At 35.9% G+C, this 16,185-nt stretch overlaps 1 protein-coding gene across 2 annotated transcripts in view; it reads left to right on the forward strand.

The window, feature by feature from the left end:
* NCAM2 (neural cell adhesion molecule 2) overlaps positions 1–16,185 on the forward strand; it is a 562,390-nt gene that overhangs the window by 439,611 nt on the left and 106,594 nt on the right. For both annotated transcript variants that reach the window (XM_066369923.1, XM_066369924.1), the window contains exon 11: positions 2,349–2,445. In XM_066369923.1, the coding sequence (XP_066226020.1) occupies positions 2,349–2,445 (97 nt within the window). The remainder of the gene's footprint in view (positions 1–2,348; positions 2,446–16,185) is intronic.

The raw sequence follows: 16,185 nt of genomic DNA on the forward strand, positions 1-16,185 counted from the left end.
CTGCCCATAAATGCATTGCTAAATGTCATTCAAACAATTTTTTAAAAAAGTTTTCAGAGAACTCCCTTGATATAATATCAATACATGAACAAAAACTCATATAATCATTTCTAGTAGGATGATTGAATGATTTTTTAATCATCTGAATTGTTGCTCCTTGTCTGAAGTGAAGATGCTGTTACACAAATGATTTCTTCACCATAGGATATGTAGAAAGAAGAAATCAAATTTTGAGATTTAGGAAAAAGACTACCAAGTATTTTATTAATATTGTGTTCTCAGCTCAGAGTTAGGTTTAAAACTATATTTCTTGATCTATTCTATTTTGTCAAAGCTCCACATTTTAAGTAAACATGAATTATTTTAACTACATATTAAAATATGAAGAAGTGAAGTGTGTCTTAAGTAGATGTCCCTAGCACACGCTGGATAAATATCAGTGCTCATTTGCATATTTAAATATATTTGTATTAATGCTTTATAATATACCACCACTGTATATTATTTTATATTTTGATAAATTGTTTATTATTGTGCTGGGATTGGGTATAAAACCACTCTTGGACTTGACTTGCATATTGCTTTCTTAGAATATACTGAATATGCTGCAACGTAATGATTTACCCAGGTTATGTCTAGATATGTGTTGTTATTTTTTTAATCTGCTCAAACAGTGGTTTCTGTATTTTTTTATCATAAAACATGATAAAGGAATTGTTTACCTATGATTGAATTGTAAAGTTTTCATCATTGATAAGTGAACTCTCAGAAAGAGAAAACAAAATGAATTGAGCTCTTAAAAATTGCTTCAATGAAATTGGATGTTTAAATTACTTTAATAGTCTAGAGGAGTGGGGCAACAATGACACTACTTTAGTTACAGCCAGACTGTCTCTTTATTGTATTCACTCAACACACATTCTTCCCTATGGATTTAAAAATCACTTTCTCATATGCTAGTAGAAAAATTTTTTTTGTGAAATTCCTTTCTCACTAGTAAAATTACTTTAAAGTTATATTAGCCTAGTTTATTAAAAGCTAAATGTGGCCCTGGATGGGTAGCTTAGTAGATAGCACATCATCCCAACTCATCAAGGTCTAGGTTTGATCCCTGGTCAAGACACCTATGAGAAGCAACCAATGAATGTGTAACTAAGTAGAACAATAAAGTGAAAAAGATTGATGCCTCTCTCTCCCCCTTCTCTTTCTTTTAAATCAGTGAAAAAAAATTTAAACTGAATGTAAGAAAAATGAATATTTAATTGCTTGAGAGTATTTATTTAAGAGCTGTTAAAAATTCTAATCTTTAATTCTAATCTCAGCTCTATTCCTAGATGGACAGCTGAGTAGAGAATGAATGACACAGCTTTTTGTACTCTTCCAGAATTACCATCTGCAATGGGCCTCAAAATTGCACTTTTAGTTAATGGCCTCCCATTATCACAAAATAATTTTCCCCCTTTTGGGATAGAGTTGAAGTTAATATCAACTCTTGTTTTAGGCATACTCTCTCTTAGTAATAGTTACTGAGATTGAAATTTTTTATCTGTTACTCTCTCTCTTCTGAATTGATACTTAAGAATTTGGGTACATTAGAATTATAAGTTTGGTTCAGCAATAGAATCCCAGAAGGTCAATTTAATTATGGATTTCAAATGTGTAAGGACTGATGTCAGCTGTGTTCTACCTAAAATGAAAGAGAAGGATAAGAATTGACTAGAAATGGAGGCAAGATACCATTACTACTAATATCAAGATAAAGTGCCTATCTACAGGGATTGCTACACAAGGGAAGTCTTTTTCTTTAAAATACTTTCTGGGAATATTTTTTCTAAGACTGGACCTCCATCCTTCATTAATATTTTATGTTAAGTTTTATCATAGGAGGGAGAGATCTGACATATTTTGAGCCTTTTTAACTTTAATTCTCCCTGATTTTAGCCTAAAACAGAGTAAACAGAGAGTTAATACTTTTGTTACAAGTGTTCTGTTATCAAGTTTACTATTGTAGTGATTGCATTATACGTGTTTTTCAAAATGTTTACTACTTTTTGCTCTTTACACATATAAATATCTAATGAATTTTCTATTCAAAAAATGTAACAACCTTGTATCTTTAATTTATTTAATATATTGATTGATAAACTGTATTCACCTGTATAATTCCATGGATTACATTTTAATAGCATTTATATTACTTAGTATATTCACTTAATATAGGAAAAATGTTCTGATAAGGAGTTTTTAATAACTAAACATGTGTAAAGATGGAAGGCATACTAGAATCTAGTTTAAAACGTCTGTGATATTATTTTAAAAATTTAAAAATTTTATTATAATTATTTTAGATTGCACCTACATCTGACAATGACTTTGGACGCTATAATTGCACAGCCACTAATCATATAGGAACAAGATTTCAAGAATATATTCTTGCTTTGGCTGGTAAGTATAACACTATAATAACGAATCTCATACAATATTTCTCTAGGTAAATAGCTTTTACATTTTAATAAGTCATGAGTCAGTTTATTATTATTAAAAATGAGACCATGCTTAAAAATTTGAAACAGTTATAACAGGTATAGTGAGACGTAGAATTTATTTACTAATAAAAATTTGTTTTAATATCTGACTCTAATTTCTACAACTTTATAACTAATAGGTCTTTGAAAGAAATAGGAAACGTGTCTTAAAAAATCAAATTATATTTCAAGTTTACTAAGAATTCTGTCAAAAATTAAAAATAAGACATATTCCTTTCCTATTTTAAAGGAAAGTAGAAAATTTACAGTTATATAACTTATTCAAAAAATATCTTATTCTTTATATATAAAAATATTTTAGTTCTTCCTCTAAAACTTAAAGCTATATAAATAATAAGATACAAAGTAAAATTTATTTTAATTAGAAATACAGCTATGTTTTTGTTATTTATATTGTATATATAACACATATATATTTATAGAATTTGTCATTATGTTTTATGAGACTGATTAGAAATTGAGGAATATATGTGCTTTATACTTTGTGTAGCCCAGATGATGCAAGATATGATTTATTGTCTTATAAAACTAAGTAGACAAATATTAGTAAATTACTTAACTGTTATGTTTTAATATAACAATAGCTTTCATGAAAATATATTTAAATGTTTTCTAAGTAGAATTCTTATACATAACTTTAATTGTATATTAACATATGAAAGAAAAATTTATTGCTTTGAAAATATATTCACAGAAGTAATATTATTAGTACTAAAGGTGAAAAGAAAAGTTAAAGCTTATAATATACAAAGTTTATTATATAACTGGAAAACCTCTTATTGTCTAGTTTAAGTTTTACTACAGTAGAAAAGAAGGGAGGGAAAAGATTGTGTAAAAGGCTTTTAGGAAAGAAAGCCAGAAAAAAAAATTAACATGAAAGTGAGTTCAGACAGGAGGAAAAGAGGGAAAGAGGGACAAAGGAAGAAAGGAGATAAACTAATATTTATTTTCTATTTTGAAGTCATTAGAAAATTAATCTCAATTAAAAATAATGAGAAAAGGTTCTACATTTAGGCATTTGAATGAACCATTATACAAGCAAATGAAATTCTAGGAGAATTAAATGTGTTAAGTCACATCAAAATTCATTGATAATAAATTAAAGTATTATTTGTACTGATAGGAAGCACTCACTACTCACATTCATTCCAAACCTTAGCAAACCAAGCAAATTTTCTTGTAATTTGTATTATATTTTTATAAATAAAACTAGATATATATTCAACATGTGCACATATAACATTATATTAATACTACAATAATATATATTACCTTTTTATACAAATAATTCAATTTTCTATTTATTTAGGTAAAACATGATAAATGACTAAAATTATTCTAGTAGTTTTTAAGAGTTTGTAATTCTCAAAAAAGTATAAAAACACTGTATTGATGAGATCTAAACATTTTATTAAATACACTGGAAATGTCTCACATTACTTAGTGAAACACTTCTTATTGAAAAGTATATTTGATTTCTCTCTTCTAATGCAGATACGAAATTAATGGGTATCCCTCTGTCTAGTCATAAAACATAAAATTTGTGCAATCAAGCTAAGAATTATAATATTATAGGAAATATATTTGAATAGTGCAATTCTCTTAGCATTTCAAAATTTTGAGATAAGTAGAGACTATAATTTTGTTTTAAGAAAGGTTTGATTGAACTGACATTTGTTATAAAGATATAAAAATTGGTGGTGACGTCAGAGAAATGGTGGCATGAGAGATACTCCTAATCTCTCCCCTTGAAATTTCAACAAATTCAATAACTAAACACAGAGGAAAAAAACCTTGGGAGCACAAAGGTATGATTGTGTGAAAAAAATGGCTGAATATATAATATGGGGGACCGGGCATTATGCTTTCTGCATTGATCTGAGATAGGGGCACTTTTGTTTGGAGCCAGGAGAGGAGGAGAGACTGAGCTAGTGTGTTAGCGCTGAGTTAGGGCGGGAGCCTAAACAAAGGAAAGAACATACTGGCTTTGCCTGAGATCATGGACACTGGGCGTGCGCATGAGCAGCGAGATTCACCTAAAATTAACAGCACAGGGTGCCGCGTGGGCCAGCAGCAGCATCTTTGTGTATTCCGAGCTCTACAATCACAGGCGCAGCTCTAGTGGCTCCACTTAGCATCACCAGCAACGGGAACAAGCGGGCACGTGCATGGGCCGAGGTGATTAGCCCGAGATTAACAACATTAGGCACCTTTTTGAGCACCAGAGTCGTTGGGCACTCCTGGCTCCACGATCCCCAGCACAGTACACACGCAGGGACTGGGGTACTTAGCCTGAGATTGTCAATGCTAGGCAGCTGCATAGGCACCAGCATCTTTGGGCATTCCCAGCTCCACGATCTCCAGTGCTGGCCACATGCACAGGCCAAGAGCTTTGGCCTGAGAATGCCCATGCTGGGTGCCTGAACAGTGGCTGCAACTGTCTGTGAACATTGCTGGAGTCATGGGAGCTGGACACACACGTGACCTGTCACGGGATATCAAGCAGCACAAGCAGGAAAACCTGTGGAAATTAAAACCGCAGCATGCTGAAGCAAGCCAGATATGCCTGTCAGCCGATAGAATTTTGCTTGTGTGTAACAGAAAGGCACTTGAACTTGGTGTGTGCCCTGCCCTGCCTGCTTGTGCTGGTGGCTCTGGTTGCTAGAGCCTTACCCAGAACTTTGCTTTGAGCGGCACTGGAGGGGGGATCTGGTTGTGCATAGATTCCCTTGCTGCAAGGACAGTAGGTGAGGTGGACCCCATAGCTAAGTCTCCAGGCTGCTAGCTCCAGTGGGAGGGACATGGGGAGAGGAACCTGGAAAACTGAGACTGCCATTACTAGAGCAAGATAATTGCAAAGCCCTAACAAGCCCCGCCTGCCAGTGGGACTGAGGCCCAGCCTACATCATGCCACAGTGACACACCAGCAGACCTCTCTCTGCCCAAGAGCCCCACAGAGGCAAAACTGAAAGTACAGCACCACCTACTGTAAAATAGGAAGAAGCTACCCCTTAAAAGCAGAAAAAAATTTCATTTTTTAATGCTTTTTGTCATTTTAAACTTTTTCCTTTTTCTTTTTTCATTATTTTCCTTTAGAACTACATTATCCATTGTTGTTATATTTTCCATTCTTGTTTTTTGTTAGGGTTTCCTTTCAGAAAACTTTACTTTTCTGTTTTTTTTTCTTTTTCTTTCTCTTTGTTCTGTATTTTCTTTTTTGCTCTTTCTTTCTCTTTATTGACCCCTCTTGTTTCTTCTCCTTTATCATCTTATTCTTTTTTTTCTTTTTTTTGCTTTCATCAGATCATCATTTATAATCAAATTGTTATATTTTGAACTCATATATTTTTCTTTATTGCATTTTGCTTGTTTTCTACTTCATTTTCCTTTTTTTTTATACTTTTTTTTTAATGGGGCGACATCAATAAATCAGGATACATATATTCAAAGATCAACAAGTCCAGATTATCTTGTCTTTCAATTATGTTGCATACCCATCACCCAAAGTCAGATTGTCCTCTGTCATCTTCTATCTAGTTTTCTTTGTGCCCTCCCCCTCCCTTTTCCCTCTCCCTTTCCCCCCTTCCCCTGTAACCACCACACTCTTATCAATGTCTCTTAGTCTCACTTTTATGTCCCACCTATGTATGGAATAATGCAGTTCCTGTTTTTTTCTGATTTATTTCCCTTCGTATAATGTTATCAAGTTCCCACAATTTTGCTGTACATGATCCGATGTCATCATTTCTTATGGCTGAGTAGTATTCCATAGTGTATATGTGCCACATCTTCTTTATCCAGTCATCTATTGACGGGATTTTTGGTTGTTTCCATGTCCTGGCCACTGTGAACAATGCTGCAATAAACATGGGGCTGCATGTGTCTTTACGTATCAATGTTTCTGAGTTTTGGGGGTATATACCCAGTAGAGGGATTGCTGGGTCATAAGGTAGTTCTATTTTCAGTTTTTTGAGGAACCACCATACTTTCTTCCATAATGGTTGTACTACTTTACATTCCCACCAACAGTGAAAGAGGGTTCCATATTCTCCACAGCTTCTCCAACATTTGCTATTACCTGTCTTGTTAATAATAGCTAATCTAACAGGTGTGAGGTGGTATCTCATTGCAGTTTTGATTTGCATTTCTCTAATAACTAACGAAGATGAGCATCTTTTCATATATCTGTTGGCCATTTGTACTTCCTCCTGAGAGAAGTGTCTGTTCATGTCCTGTTCCCATTTTTTTATTGGATTGTTTGTTTGTTTGTTGTTGAGTTTTATGAGTTCTTTGTATATTTTAGATATTCGGCTCCTTTCTGAGCTGTTGTTTGAAAATATCATTTCCCATTTAGTTGACTTTCTCTTTATTTTGTTATCAGTTTCTCTTGCTGAGCAAAAACTTCTTAGTCTGATGTAGTCCCATTCATTAATTTTTGCCTTCACTTCTCTTGCCTGTGGAGTCAAATTCATAAAAAGCTCTTTAAAACCCAGGTCCATGAGTTGAGTACCTATGTCTTCTTCTATGTACTTAATTGTTTCAGGTCTTATGTTTAGATCTTTGATCCATTTTGAGTTAATTTTTGTACAGGGGGAGAGACTGTAGTCCAGTTTCATTCTTTTGCATGTGGCTTTCCAATTTTCACAGCACCGTTTATTGAAGAGGCTTTCTTTTCTCCATTCTGTGTTGTTGGCCCCTTTATCAAAAATTATTTGACTATATGTATGTGGATTTATTTCTGGACTTTCTATTCTGTTCCATTGGTCTGAGTGTCTACTTTTCTACCAATACCATGCTGTTTAGATTGTCGTGGCCCTATAATAGAGTTTGAAGTCAGGTATTGTAATGCCCCCAGCTTCATTCTTTTTCTTTAGGATTGCTTTGGCTATTTGGGGTTTTTTATAGTTCCATATAAATCTGATGATTTTTTGCTCTATTTCTTTAAAAAACGTCATTGGAATTTTGATGGGAATTGCATTAAACTTGTATATTGCTTTGGGTAATATAGCCATCTTGATTATATTTATTCTTCCTAACCAAGAACAAGGAATATTCTTCCATCTCATTATATCTTTTTCGATTTCTCTTAACAATGGTTTATAGTTTTCATTATATAAGTCCTTTACATTCTTTGTTATGTTTATACCTAAGTGTTTTATTTTTTTTGTTGAAATTGTGAAGGGGATTATTCGTTTGAGTTCGTTCTCAGTTGTTTCATTGTTGGCATGTAGAATGGCTATTCACTTCTGTATGTTAATTTTGTATCCTGTGACCTTACTGTATTGGCTTATTGTTTCTAGTAGTCTTTTTGTGGATTCCTTGGGGTTTTCGATGTATAGGATCATATCATCTGCAAAAAGTGATACCTTTACTTCTTCTTTTCCGATATGGATGCCTTTTATTTCTTTGTCTTGTCTGATTGCTCTGGCTAGAACCTCTAGCACCACATTAAATAAGAGTGGAGAGAGTGAACAACCCTGTCTTGTTCCTGATTTAAGGGGGAAAGCCTTCAGTTTAGTGCCATTTAATATGATGTTAGCTGATGGTTTATCATATATGGCCTTTATCATGTTGAGATATTTTCCTTCTATGCCCATTTTGTTGAGAGTCTTAAACATAAAATTGTGTTGTATTTTATCAAAAGCCTCTTCTGAGTCTATTGATAAGATCATGTGGTTTTTGTTCTTTGTTTTGTTGATATGGTGTATTACATTAACCGTTTTTACGTATGTTGAACCATCCTTGAGATTCTGGGATGAATCCCACTTGGTCATGATGTATTATTTTTTTAATATGTTGTTGTATTCGATTTGCTAGTATTTTGTTTAGTATTTTAGCATCTGTATTCATTAGAGATATTGGTCTGTAGTTTTCTTTTTTTGTGCCATCCTTGCCTGGTTTTGGTATGAGGGTTATGTTGGCCTCATAAAATGTGTTTGGAAGTATTGCTTCTTCTTCAATTTTTTGGAAGACTTTGAGTAGAATAGGAACCAAGTCTTCTTTGAATGTTTGATTAAATTCGCTGGTATAGCCGTCAGGGCCTGGACTTTTATTTTGGGGGAGGTTTTTAATGGTTTTTTCTATTTCTTCTCTACTAATAGGTCTATTTAGGCTTTCTGCTTCTTCTTGACTCAGTCTAGAAAGGTTGTATTGTTCTAGGAATTTATCCATTTCTTCTAGATTGTTGAATTTAGTGGCATAAAGTTTTTCATAGTATTCTACAATAATTCTTTGTATATCTACCGTGTCCGTGGTGATTTCTCCTCTTTCATTTTGGATGTTGTTTATATGAGTTCTTTCTCTTTTTTCCTTGGTAAGTCTTGCCAGGGGTTTGTCAATTTTGTTGATCTTTACAAAGAACCAGCTCCTTGTTCTATTAATTTTTTCTATAGTTTTACTGTTCTCTATTTCATTTATTTCTGCTCTGATATTTATTATCTCCTTTCTTCGGCTGGTTTTGGGTTGTCTTTGTTCTTCTTTTTCTAGTTCCTTAAGGTTTGAAGTTAAGTGGTTCACTTGGGCTCTATCTTGTTTGTTCATATATGCCTGAAGTGATATGAACTTCCCTCTTATCACTGCTTTTGCTGCATCCCATAGATTCTGATATGTCGTATTGTCATTTTCATTAGTCTTTATATATCTTTTGATCTCTGCACTTATTTCTTCTTTGACCCATTCATTTTTTAAAAGTATGTTGTTTAGTTTCCACATTTTTGTGGGATTTTTTTCCTCCTTTTTCAGGTTAATTCTAGTTTCAAGGCTTTATGATCAGAAAATATGCTTGGTACAACTTCAATTTTTCTGAACTTGCTAATGTTGTTTTTGTGGCTTAACATATGGTCAATTCTTGAGAATGATCCATGTACACTGGAAAAAATGTATACTCAGTCACTTTGGGATGAAATGTCCTGTAGATGTCTATCATATCCAGGTGCTCTAGTGTTTTGTTTAAGGCCACTATATCTTTGTTGATTCTCTGTTTGGATGACCGATCTAGAGCCGTCAACGGTGTATTGAGGTCTCCAAGTATGATTGTATTTTTGTCAGTTTTTGTTTTAAGGTCAATAAGTAGCTGTCTTATATATTTTGGTGCTCCTTGGTTTGGTGCGTATATATTAAGAATTGTTATGTCTTCTTGATTCAGTGTCCCCTTAGCCATTATGAAATGGCCATTTTTGTCTCTGAGTACTTTTGTTGTCTTGTAGTCAGCATTATCAGATATGAGCATTGCTACGCCTGCTTTTTTTTTGGATGTTATTTGCTTGGAGTATTGTTTTCCAGCCTTTCACTTTGAATTTGTTTTTATCCTTGTTACTTAGATGAGTTTCCTGTAGGCAGCATACAGTTGGATTTTCTTTTTAATCCATTCTGCTACTCTGTGCCTTTTTATTGGTGAGTTTAATCCATTTACATTTAGTGTAATTATTGACACTTGTGAGTTCCCTATTGCCATTTCATAGATTGCTTTCTGTTAGTTTTGTGTCTTGTTTGATCCTTCTCTTTCGTTTTTCTATCTTTTGTTTTTATTTGGTTGTATTCCATACATCTTTCCTCTGTTGCTATCTTTTTTATCTCATGTGCTTCTGTGGTGGTTTTTTAATGGTGGTTACCTTTAAGTAATGAAAAGGGTTCCTACCCTGTTCATTGTAGCGCAATATTTTGTGAGTACTTTTGTACTCCATCATCATTTGCTACTGTTAATCTCCATCTTCTCCCCCCCTTTCTTTTTGTTGTTTCACAGTTTATATTTGGTTTTATTGTGTTCTTCTTGGAGCTTTTACTTGTGGCTCTGTTTTATTTTTTCTTTGTATCTGATTGGAGAACCCCCTTTAGTAATTCCTGGAGTGGGGGTTTTCTGCTGATACATTCCCTCATCTTTTCTGTATCTGTGAATGTTTTTATTTCTCCTTCATATTTGAAGGATAGCTTTGATGGGTATAGTATTCGTAGCTGAAAGTTCCTCTCTTTCAGGACTTTAAATATTGGGGTCCACTCTCTTCTAGCTTGTAGAGTTTCTGCTGAGAAATCTGATGTTAATGTAATGGGCCTTCCTATATATGTTGTATTCTTCTTTTCCCTGGCTGCCTTGAGAATTTTTTCTTTGCTGTTGGTTTGTGTCAATTTCATTTTGATATGCCTTGGAGTAGGTTTGTTGGGGTTAAGAAAACTTGGAGTTCTGTTTGCTTCTTGAACTTGAGGCTTCAGTTCTTTCCATAGGCTTGGGAAGTTCTCATCTATTATTTGTTTGAGTATGTTCTCCATTCCATTTTCTCTCTCTTCTCCCTCTGATATACCTATTATTCTTATGTTATTTTTTCTGATGGAGTCAGATAATTCTTGTAGGGCTATCTCATTTTTTTTTAATTTTTGAGTTTCTTTCTTCTTCTCTCTGTTGTGCGTCAAGTTGCTTGTCTTCTATTTCACTAATCCTCTCTTCTATCTGGCCTGTTCTATTAGCCAAGCTTGTTACCTCGTTTTTCAGCTCGTGAATTGAGTTTATCATCTCTGTTTGATTTGTTTTTATAGTTTCAATTTCTTTGGACATATATTCTTTGTGTTCATTGAGTTGTTTTCTGAGCTCCCTAAATTGCCTTTCTGTGTTTTCTTGTATATCTCTGAGTATTTTTACGACTTCTATCTTGAATTATCTGTCATTTAGCTCCAAGGTTTCCAATATATTAATTTTTTTCTTCATAGATTTTCCCTCATCTATCTGTGTTACCTCTCTTTCTTTTGTAACCATGATACTCGATTTTCTCTTCCTTAGTGGCATCTGAGGGTGGTTTTGTTGATAGTATTAATGAGATTTAATAAAGAATAAAAAGTTAAAAAAATAAAAATTCGAAAAAAGTTGTGTTTTTTTAAAATTAATAATGAAATAAAGAAAAATAAAATAAAATTAAAATTAAAAAAAGGAAATTATTCTCCCCCTCCTTTTTTCCTCTCCTCTCCTCTCCCCTCTTTCTTGAGAAAATCTTGTGGTGAACTGTGAATTATATTGTATTTAATAGAACAAACAATGCTTGTAATGGAGGGCCTGAATTGGGGAAAAGTAATAAAGGGGCAAGAAAAAAAAATAAAAAATAAATAAAATAAAAAAATAAAAATAAATAAAAAATAAAAAACGGTGTGTATGGACCCACAAAAAGCAAATAATGAAAAAATTTGAATCAAGATGAAAATGATTTGCATTTAGGTGTTGGTTGACTAAGAGTTATGATGAGAGGAATAAGAGGGATACAGGAAAATGGGGGGACAAATTAAAAAATTACTATTGTTTTTAGTGGAACAAGAGCTTGATAAAATGGAGAGCCAGGGAATGAGAGCACTCCTAGTGAGTTAAAAAGGTGAAGTAACAACCCCCCAAAATGCCACAAACATAAGTTTGAGTCCCAGATAAGATAATTTATTTGTTATTGAGGTTTGAATGAGAGGAGATGTAAAGGAGAAAGGAAGAAAGTAATATAGAGGGAGAAAAGAAAGAGAGAAAAAAAGAGGGAACCACTAAAAGAAGAAAAAAGAAAAAAGAGGAGAGAGAGAGATTTAAGGGTTTTGGAGTGCAACCCTCATAGAGAGAAAGGAAGAGGAAATAAAAGATAATGGGAGATGTAACACTTATGGGTAGTGTAGTTCAGGGAGAGGAGAGAGTAAGACCGGTAGAGAGTTAAACAACCAAATTGGTGGAGGAAAAAAAAAAAATCAAGGATGAAGATAAGAGAAACAAACAAACAAATGTAATAAAATGGGACAGGTTATAAAGTCTGTGGTTTATTCTTGATTTTGAGAGGTTATCTTCTTGCTTTTTTTTTTCTCTCCCTCTTCTTGGTCGGTGACTCTGTACTCCGGGTTCTGCCCCTTTGGCACGCTCAGGTAGAGGTTTGCAGTTGATAAGTCTCTATGGCGATGTCTGTATTGTGCTTCAGTCTCGTTGGCAGTCAAGGCTCATTAGCATTTATAGGCTCCGACAGTGAGAGAGTCCGTGTTCCTGGAGCCTCTCTCCTAGTCTTTCCTTCAATTAATAGCCTGATAATCCAGCTATGGGGTTGCTGCTGCCTCTGCCTGGATAGTAAGAGGCTCAAAGAGCTGGCAACTCCCCACTCTATTCCCACTCAACGCAGGGCTCTGGGTAAGGCTCAGTCAGTCAGAGGTGCTAGCATAATCAGGCGGGCTTTCCGCCCACTCAAAGACCTCTGGCTCTGCCACTCTGTCCAGTAACACGGGCAGGCACACACTCCTGGGGCATTTGGAGTAAACTCTCGCTCACTATCTGCGCGCGCAGACCAGGATGTCAGGCCGGAAGTCTCACCCTCTGAGTGAAACCCCCCACCCGCACTGAAAAGTTCCAGCGTTGGAATTGGCTCTCGCCCTGTCCCCGTGTGCGGCTTTTTCAAGGCGCTGGGGCGGCCTGAGATTCCGCTTTTGGCCCACACAAAGGTCCCTGACTCTGTCCCTCTGTGGGATAACATGGGCTCCCACTCCTGAGGTGCTGGAAGGAGTCTCTTGCCCACTCTCCGTGCGCGCAGACCAGGATGTCAGGCCGGAAGTCTCACCCTTTGAGTGAAACCCCCCGCCCGCACTGAACAGTTCCAGTGTTGGAATTGGCTCTCGCTCCCTTCCCGTGCGTGGCTCCCTGAGGGCGCTGGGGCAGCCCGAGATTCCGCTTTTTGGCCCACACAAAGGCCCCTGACTCTGCCCCTCTGTTGGATAACACAGGCAGGCACTGCCGAGGCACTCGGAGGAATCTCTCGCTCACTATCTGCACGCGCAGACCAGGATATCAGACCAGCGGCCTCACCCTCTGAGTGAAATCCCCTTCCACATGGAAAAGTTTCAGCATTGGAATTAGTTCTTGCTCCCTTTCTGTATGCGGTTCTCCCAGGGCGCTGGGGTGGCCCGGAGGCTTTCGGCCCACACATAGGCCTCTGACTCTGCCTCTCCGTGGGGTAACACGGACGCACCCTACGGGGCTTTGGAAGGAATCTCTCGCCCACTATCTGTGCGCGCCGACCAGGAGATCGGGGAAAATGGCTGCCTCGCTTGTCTTTCTTTGTCTGGGTTTGGCGCGAGTGTTAGCTGTATTGCCCGGGTTGTCACAGGAACAGTTTTTCCTTGGCTTGGATCTCCGTGCCACAGCCTGGTTCAGCCATTTGTGCCGCGGCCTGGATCTATTCACCCCCTTTGCCTACCTTAGTTTTTATATTCTCAGTTTCCTGTGAAAGCTGCCCTGTTTAGGTTAGTGAGGAAGGCGGAGCATTTCTTACTCCCTATTTCCTTTGGGGTTTGGTTATATATTTAGCCAATTTTTCGCTCGATCATACCTTTGGGTGTATTGCAAAACATCTGGAGGCTCCAAGGATAGCTTTTTCTGTTTCTGGTTAAAGATCTTGTTGAGTTTTAGGGGAGATTTATCGGTATCACTTCCTACCCCGCCATTACTCTGACGTCATCTACTTCATTTTCTTCTCTATTTTGTCAATTATTCTCAGTTCCTGCTCCTTGTTCTCTGTAACATTTGTACCACTATCAATATAAAATTTTCATATTTTTCACTATATTTTTCAACATTATTTTACTTTCTTAATTATTTCTTATTAGTGATATTAATAATACCATTCTCGAATGCCATTAAGGAAAAATAAATCAAATATCATGAATACAAAAGACAAATGTAGCTCAGATAGATGATGAAAAAAAATCTCTAGAAAAAAATTTTAATTATGTAGAAACCTTGGAGTTATATGACAGGGAATTGAACATTAAATTCCTAAAAATACTTAGTGAAATAAAGAAAGCTTTAAAAAGCAATTTAGTGAGCTCAGAAAACAATTTAATGAACAAAAAACAATACTTCATCATCGAAATTGAAACTATAAAAAGGAACCAAACAGAGATGAAAAACAATATATGAATGGAAAAATGAGGTGACAAGCTTTGCTAATAGAACAGGCCATATAAAAGAGAGAATTAGTGACACAGAAGACAGGCAACGAGAGATACTACAGAGAGAAGAGGAAAGAGACTAAAAAATTTTAAAAAATGAGAAATCCCTATAAGAATTGTCTGATTCCATCAGAAATATAAGAATAATGGCTATATCATAAGGAGAAGAGAGAGAAAAATGAATGGAGAACATATTCAAACAAATAATCAATGAGAATTTCCTAAGCATGTGGAAAGCTATAGTGTTGAATCCAAAAACAAACAGAACTGAGTTACCTGAACCCAAACAGACCTACTCCAATGCACATCATAATGAAATTATCGCAAATCAATGACAAAAAAAAATCCTTAATGCAGCCAGGGAAAAGAAGACTACAACATATAAAGGAAGGCCCATTAAGTTATCCTCAGATTTCTCAGCATAACTTTGCAAGCCAGAAGAGAGTGGACCCCAATTTTAAATTATGGAAGAGGAACTTCCAGCCAAGAATACGATATCAATCATAACTTTTTTTTAAATATGAAGAGGAAATAGAAACATTCACAGATATAGAGAAGATGATAGAATTTATCACCAGAAAACTCTCACTTCAGAAAACAATAAAAGGGGTTATCCAACCAGATAGAAAGAACAAAACAAAACAAAATCACAAGTAAGACTCCAACAAGAGCACAATAAAAAAAAAGAATAGTCTGTGACAACAAAAACAAAAAAGGAGAGAAGAGAAAAATTAGCAGTAACAAAGGAGAATGGAGTGCAGAAGCACTCATGAGATAATAGACTACAATGAAAATGATATATATTATTTTAATTACCTAATGTAACCACCCATAAAATATCACTAATGAAACATATGACTTAAAAAAAGAAGAAACAGAGGAAAGAAATATGTAATACAACCAAACAAAAACAAATGAGAGAATAAAAGAGAAGACCCAAACAAGAAATACAGCTATTAGAAAACATTATATAAAATGGCAATAAGAAACCATCAAGTGTCAATATTACATTAAAGGTAAATGGATTGAACTCACCAATAAAAACACACAGAGCAGGCCCTGGCCGGTTGGCTCAGTGGTAGAGCATTGGCCTGGCATGCAGAAGTCCCGGGTTCGATTCCCAGCCAGGGCACACAGGAGAGGTATGCATCTGCTTCTCCAGCCCTCCCCCTCTCCTTCCTCTCTGTCTCTCTCTTCCCCTCCCGCAGCTAAGGCTCCATTTGAGCAAAGATGGCCCGGACGCTGGGGATGGCTCTGTGGCCTCTGCCTCAGGCACTAGAGTGGCTCTGGTTGCAACATAGTGATGCCCAGGATGGGCAGAGCATCGCCCCCTGGTGTTCAGAGCGTCGCCCCTGGTGGGTGTGCTGGGTGGATCCTGGTCGGGCGCATGCGAGAGTCTGTTTGACTGTCTCTCCCTGTTTCCAGCTTCGGAAAAATACAAAACAAACAAACAAACAAACAAAAATCCCCAGAAAACAGCAGAGTGGATCAAAAAAGAAAATCCAACTGTCTGCAGCCTTCAAGAAACACATCTAAGCTACAAGGATAAAAACAGACTCAAAGTGAAAGGCTGGAAAATAATTCTCCAAGCAAATATTCAAAAAAAGCAGGTGTAGCCAAACTCATATCTAACAATGCTGACTACAAGACAGCAAAGGTAATCAGTGACAAAGATGGTCACTTCATAATGATAAATGAG

The sequence above is a fragment of the Saccopteryx leptura genome, chromosome 2 (genome assembly GCF_036850995.1).
Source record: "Saccopteryx leptura isolate mSacLep1 chromosome 2, mSacLep1_pri_phased_curated, whole genome shotgun sequence".
Taxonomy (NCBI): domain Eukaryota; kingdom Metazoa; phylum Chordata; class Mammalia; order Chiroptera; family Emballonuridae; genus Saccopteryx; species Saccopteryx leptura.